The sequence below is a fragment of the Primulina huaijiensis genome, chromosome 18 (genome assembly GCF_012295235.1).
Source record: "Primulina huaijiensis isolate GDHJ02 chromosome 18, ASM1229523v2, whole genome shotgun sequence".
NCBI lineage: Eukaryota > Viridiplantae > Streptophyta > Magnoliopsida > Lamiales > Gesneriaceae > Primulina > Primulina huaijiensis.
The window spans coordinates 19,222,192-19,228,779 of NC_133323.1; the positions used below are offsets into that span (position 1 = coordinate 19,222,192).

The 6,588-nt window shown below is 37.0% G+C and overlaps 1 protein-coding gene across 6 annotated transcripts; it reads left to right on the plus strand.

Moving 5' to 3' along the window:
* Window positions 1–330: 330 nt before the first annotated feature.
* Window positions 331–5,803, plus strand: LOC140964110 (protein WEAK CHLOROPLAST MOVEMENT UNDER BLUE LIGHT 1-like). 6 transcript variants are annotated; one of them, XM_073423644.1, is made up of 3 exons: window positions 331–464; window positions 2,417–3,355; window positions 3,726–5,803. In XM_073423644.1, the coding sequence occupies exons 2-3, from the start codon at window positions 2,450–2,452 to the stop codon at window positions 5,574–5,576; spliced, it is 2,757 nt and encodes a 918-aa protein (XP_073279745.1). In that variant the 5' UTR covers window positions 331–464; window positions 2,417–2,449; the 3' UTR covers window positions 5,577–5,803. The 6 variants fall into 6 exon arrangements, with proteins under 6 accessions (XP_073279745.1, XP_073279742.1, XP_073279744.1 ...); XM_073423641.1 differs by lacking the exon at window positions 331–464 and adding an exon at window positions 476–1,792; XM_073423643.1 differs by lacking the exon at window positions 331–464 and adding an exon at window positions 476–1,133.
* Window positions 5,804–6,588: the final 785 nt, after the last annotated feature.

Here is a 6,588-nt window from a genome sequence, read left to right on the forward strand (position 1 = left end):
ATTATTTCCAAAAGAATTCTATAAATAGGTCTCTCGATTTGTAAAGGTGGAGAATTTTTTTTATAAAAGTGTATAGTTTAATATATTTTATGAGTTTGAGATTTTTATTTTTTACCGTAAATTTTTATTTTTAACAAGAAGAATGAAACCTCAAATTTCTAGTAATATTATTGAAAAATAATAATAATATGGGACTTAAAGAAAAAAGTAAAATACTACAAATAGAATGTCGAACAATGGACATCCTTAAATCGTGAACCTCGCACAATCTGTCGGCTCCACACGTGTATTGCACCTTCTTCACCAGTTCGTCACATATATATAGTAATATCATATACAAAGTAAAAGTAATGATTAATTAAAAAAACCTTTATTAATTTTCACAAATTATTTTGTCCTGAATCCTATTTAATTATTCAATGTTTTTTTAGCTGATATTTAACTTTTGATCTATCTTCTTTCTGGTATGTTCTTCCTCCTTGCTTTGTTGGTTGGCTGAGATTGGGAGTTGATTAGTTCTTATGGTTACTTTTTTGGTCAAATTTATGATTAAGCCTTTTAGCTTTGAATTTTCTATCTGTTTTCTGGTTTCCTTCCATCTTTTTGCATGTTTGTTTGCTGCTTGAATGGATTATCAGTGGATAAGAGATTTTGGATTGTTTCAGTAATTTATTGCTGGTTATTGTAATATTCTTCATGCAAATAAGATCAAGATTCTTGAAAATCAAGGTGAATAATATTAATTTGCTGCTGAGTTAGTTTGATTTTATCCATGCTCTGTTGGTGGGCATCTGGATTTCCATCTTTGCTCTTGAAATTTAGGTGTTATGGAATCAAGCAATTACATTTTTTTTTATCATTATTTATATTTCTAAAAAATCATAGTTTTACATGGAGGGATTTGGTTTTATGGTGATGTTTTTTGTTTTGTTTGTTTTCAATAATTCAATTGTGAAATATGGTGTTTATGAGAGTAATCTTGATATTTGCTGCGAGCGACAACTGCCTCAAGTCATATGTGGCTCTCTATGACCTGAATCCATAATTTTATGGAATGGTTGATCTAAATGACTTCCCGTGCCGAACACGTAGTCCTTGTACTGTGGGATTTAATTGATACTTGATAAAAACAAGTGATTTTATTTATCCATTTTCCTGAATCAAGAAATCAGCTATGTTGACATTTTTCTAATCATGCATGCAATCCAGTCTCGCCTTTTCTTCATCCTATTATAAATGCCGTTTCTTCTATTTCCGTACTTGATGCTACTGGTGGAAACTATGATGTCAAGTAGTTTGGCGATTTTCATGTTTCAAATCTAGATTACTTGTACGTCTGGATGAAGATAAATTTCTGCGTCTGCCTGCATCAGCTCAAAATTGAGCCCTTCTTTATCAATATGACCATTCAATAACCTTTAGATAAAGTATAATAAACTAATGAGGGTTTTCCCCCCCTTTTGCTTTGCATATCGTATTTCTTCTCTTCATGGTTAATCCTTTCGTATGTTTGCGGGTGAACGTGCTTGGCTAAGGTGAACGGGTTGGGATAATAGGTGGTGGCAGAGCATTGACATAGTTTGCGTGACGAAATTGTATTATTTCAATACAAAATGGTAAAGATGTAAAGGCAAAAGAAGGGAGTGGCATTGTTTTTTATAATAAGAAGCATAGAGTTTGGAAGTAACACATGCAAGGTTAAATTACTCTTTCAAGTGCAGAGTTGACCTTATAAAGCATTTAAATAGTTTCATAACTAAATAAACGTATCTACAAGCATGAGAATCTGAAGGTAAGGAGAAATTATTTAATTTGTTGTTAAACACTTTCAATGATAATCATATAATTTCCACGGGATAAGAAATCCTTGTTGTATGATAGATTTTCTTGTAATAAAAAACAAAGTTTTGCCCTGATGATAACTTGCCAGAATCTCTTACTAAAGTATGCTCTGCACTGGGATCCTGCATCGTCGTGAATAAGTTTCCCACGTTTTGCTTCGTTTATTACTTGTGTGTTTTTATCCTATCTTTGGAGTGAAACAATCATGATTTCACTTGAATTTGTGGTAACTTTCTCATATTTATCCATATCTTTTTTTTTCTCCTGCCAATCTCGATACATAAATTAACATCATCTTGTTCTGAAGTGGAATTGTTCTTCAATCTTTTTTTGGCGTAGATGAGTTGGTGGGAAGTTGATCTTGAGGTATAAAGCTTATGGTTTCCTGTTGTATTTTTGTGATTGTCAAGTGTACGAAAGAAAACAAAGTTTTTGCCAATCATGATAACGAGGATTATTCGCTACTTGGCTTTGTAGTATTAACTTGACCTCGCTTAACTGCTGTTTATTTAGTTTCAGTCATTTTTATGAAAGTCAGTTCTTCACTAAATTTTTTTGTTGCTTGAAAATTCAGGCACCAAATCGACTCTTCATAGTTTTTATCTGAATGGAGGGTGCTAAAAACTTCGAAGAAAATGCTCCTCCCGAGTCCTCTCATGCACAAGTCCTTTCACCCCATGACAAAGGCCAATTAGACAGTTCTTCAAGAACCAAAGGTGGGAATGTAGAAATGGAAGTTTCTAGAAACACAAATTCGAATGATAATTTCAATGGGTTAAGTTCCGAAGAGAGTCTCAGACCCGTAACAGATGATATGACTTCAAGTTCTTCAGTAGTAAATGGCGAACTAGAAGCATCAGAGCCGAATATTTCCGTACCTACAGTTGTAAATGATGCCGTGAAAGAGAATATGGAATCACCACTAGCCGATAATGTGGTTTCAACTTCTCCTGCTGCACAGAGGGAAATGAAACCTTCAGAACATGATATTGATACACCTGTGGTTGGAAGTGATGCCTCGCATCCAATGGAAGAGAATATTAAAAGTCACAAAGTCAATATCTCAGAAATTCTATTGCCACTGAGTTCATCAAATAGATGGGAAGAAAATATTGGCAACACATCTGCAAAGTCTATAGCCAATAATCCTGATGGATCTGCAGTTGAGAAGGATGCCTCAGTTGCATCAGCCGGGGATCTGTGCACACTTAGGCCTCAAAAAGAAGAAAGTTTAGAAGTCAAAATAGTTGCACGGCCATCTCCAGAGGTCAAGGATGCTCCTTCTGTTTCATCTCCCGATGTCAGAAATGGTAATGCTGCTCAGCTCATCGCAAAAGTTCCTGTAAGTTCTTCGGAGAGTCAGAAATCCACAGGACAGTCTAAACGAGCTGATAATATGAAACTAAACAGAGGTCAAATTGACACAGCAGCACCTTTTGAATCTGTGAAGGCTGCTGTTTCGAAGTTTGGTGGAATTGTTGACTGGAAAGCTCATCGTGTTCAGGCGGTCGAGGTATAAATTTCTTTAGTTCTTTTTTTAACTTTCATTTGGGGTATTCTTTTAAGTTTTTTATGAGAAGGAATTGGTTTTCATTTCTGTATCTATGATTCTTATGCATCATTACAAAACTTTTTTGAATGATTTAGTGATTTATCAAATGTAGAGAAATTGTTGCCGCGTTAATTTATAATCCACCAAAATATTTGCTTTTTCTGATAATATTGTAACAATGCGCACAATCGTCTGAGTGTGTTCCTTGTGTCCTATCTTATGTTGTGCAAACACCTGATAGTGTGAGAGATAGAGGCCAAGGAACTGCTGTGCATTACCCTACTTAAAGTTCTCCAGTACACTTAGAATACGTGATTCTGGTTACATGCAGAAACGGAAGTTCATAGAACAAGAACTGGAGAAAGCACAGGAGGAGATACCATCATACAAGAAACAATCTGAAGCTGCTGAAGAGGCAAAAATTCAAGTTCTAAAAGAACTAGACAGCACTAAAAGGCTCATAGAAGAATTGAAGCTTAATCTTGAACGAGCACAAACAGAGGAGCACCAAGCAAGACAGGATTCAGAACTTGCTAAGCTAAGGGTCGAAGAGATGGAGCAAGGGATTGCTGATGAAGCTAGCTTTGCAGCCAAGGCGCAGCTTGAAGTTGCCCGAGCAAGGAGTGCGGCTGCAGTTACCGAGCTTAAAAGCGTTAAAAATGAACTGGAACTGCTCAAAAGAGACTACGCTGTGCTGGTGACGGAGAAAAATGCAGCAGTGAGCAAGGCAGAAGAAGCTGTCTCTGCAGCAAAAGAAGTTGAGAAGTCAGTGGAGGATTTGACCATCGAATTTATTACTGCTAAGGAGTCCTTAGAATCTGCGCATGCAGCACATCTGGAGGCTGAGGAACATAGAATTGGAGCAATTATGGCGAAGGAGCAAGACACTCTCAATTGGGAGAAAGAATTAAAGCAAGCGGGGAAGGACTTGGAGACACTGAAAGATCAGATTGCATCTACAAAGGATCTCAGATCTAAGTTAGACATTGCAACGACATTACTTATGGATTTGAAAAATGAAATGGCAGCTTACGTGGAATCGTCAGTGAGTACGGAAATAAAGGAGCCAGAAAAAAGAACTCGTGGTGATATTCAGGCCGTTGTTGATTCGGCAAAGAAGGAACTTGAGGAAGTTAAACTCAGCGTGGAAAAAGCAACGGATGAAGTTAAAATCTTGAAGGTGGCAGCTACATCACTAAAATTAGAACTGGATCAAGAAAAGGCAGAACTTGCCGCCATTCAGCAAAGGGAAGGAATGGCATCAATTGCAGTTTCATCTCTTGAAGCTGAGCTGAATCGGACAAATTCCGAAATTGCTCTTATTCAGGTGAAGGAGAAAGAAGTGCGAGAGAAAATGGTTGAACTTCCCAAGCAACTACAAGAGGCAGCTCAGGAAGCTGATCAGGTGAAGGCACTTGTTGAAATGGCTCGTGGAGAGCTTCGAAAGGCTAAGGAAGAGGCAGAACAGGTGAAGGCAGGTGCAAGTACGATGGAGAGTAGATTGCGTGCAGCTCAAAGGGAAATTGAAGCAGCAAAGGCTTCCGAAATGTTGGCACTAGCAGCTATAAATGCATTGCAAGAAAGTGAATCTGCTCAAATAAACAACGACGAGGATTCGCCTACTGGAGTAACTCTTTCATTAGAAGAGTATTATGAGCTTAGCAAGAGAACTCATGAAGCAGAGGAGCAAGCCAACATACGAGTGGCGGCTGCTATCTCCCAAATAGATGTGGCAAAAGAGTCCGAGTTGAGGGCCTTGGAAAGGCTTGAGGAAGTCACACAAGAGGTAGCTGAAAGGAAAAATGCACTAGAAATTGCAACGCTTAAGGCTGAGCAAGCGAAGGAAGGAAAACTAGGTGTAGAACAGGAACTACGAAAGTGGAGGGCTGAGCATGAGCAAAGACGGAGAGATAGTGAATCTGTTCCACCAGCAATTATTGTAAGTAAAAGCCCACGAGCAAGTTTTGAGGAGTCAAAAGCTCATGAACCCAGAAATTTCGTCACCATCCCTGATGTTTCCACCCTTCATCAGAGGTTGAGTCCGAGGTCATACAAAAGTATCACAGAAACCGATTCGTCACCCGATGTAAGAGCTCCCGCCAAGAAAAAAAAGAAGTCGTTCTTCCCACGGATTTTCATGTTCTTGGCTCGAAAGAAGGCACAAGCTAATAAATCAGCTTGATAGTTTGTCTATACTGGTGAAGAATGTTTTTTATTTACAATGTGGTATATTTTTAGCTTGCTTTCGTTGATTTTTTTTTCCTGAGTATCACCTCAGTTGAATCTTTTGGCCTTCAGAATTATAGTCTGTATTCATACACATGGTGATTGTTGTATTTTGTGTGTACATTAGATGAATAGGTGTATGGAATAAGTCTTGTATGGCTTCCAAAGAACTCAAGTTGTACAGCGAAGAATGTGACTTTTGGGACTTAAAATCTCTGTTACGATTTTTTTTCCCATGCAAGATTTGTATATTAGTTTGTAATTATATGCCTCATTCTACAGTCAAAGCCTACACATAATGAGTTGGTGTATGTGCACTTTTAGTACCTTCTCTTCAAGTGAAATATTCCTCTTTCCCTTTTTAAAGTTTTGACAGAAAATGATAACTTGTAGAAAATGTTCCGTCAAAGATTTAGGAAACAATTGTTGTTTAAATAACAAATTGGGAAATGTTTTTCTTTATCATAAATAGCTTTCCTAAGTATAAAGGATTGTCATCCATTTTTTTTTACCTTGTATTTATGACCAAAATATGTATACATGTCAAGATAATATTTCTAAAAATTTATAATACTCTTTAATAGGATTGCTCAGTTCAGAAGAAATAACAATTCTGATTCATTGTTTTAATTTCCTCTCTTGTTTATTCTTCAGCTCGAAACCGTAATGCAATAATGAGAAAAATGTTACTGAAATTTTTCAGAAGGCCCAAAGTTAAAAGACAACTTGAGCTCAACATACTCAAAGCTCCTCCAATTATCACATGAAAATTTACATGATGAAATGAAATTAGTATTTATGTTAAAATGAAAAAACAGAATGCGACCGATTGAAGACTAAAGTACAGTTTCAAGTATGTCACCGATCATCCGTCGTTTACGCTAGTTTTCTTCACAGCTTACTCAAGAATTTTTCTTTTCATGCAGGGTTGTCGGATTCTCCCGGCATCGTGGCCACAGTTGTCGTAT

Coding starts and splice junctions, on each gene's coding strand:
- LOC140964110 (XM_073423644.1), top strand. CDS start 2,450: ATGGAGGGTGCTAAAAACTTCGAAGAAAATGCTCCTCCCGAGTCCTCT. Junction 3,356..3,725: donor ATCGTGTTCAGGCGGTCGAG/GTATAAATTTCT, acceptor GGTTACATGCAG/AAACGGAAGTTCATAGAACA.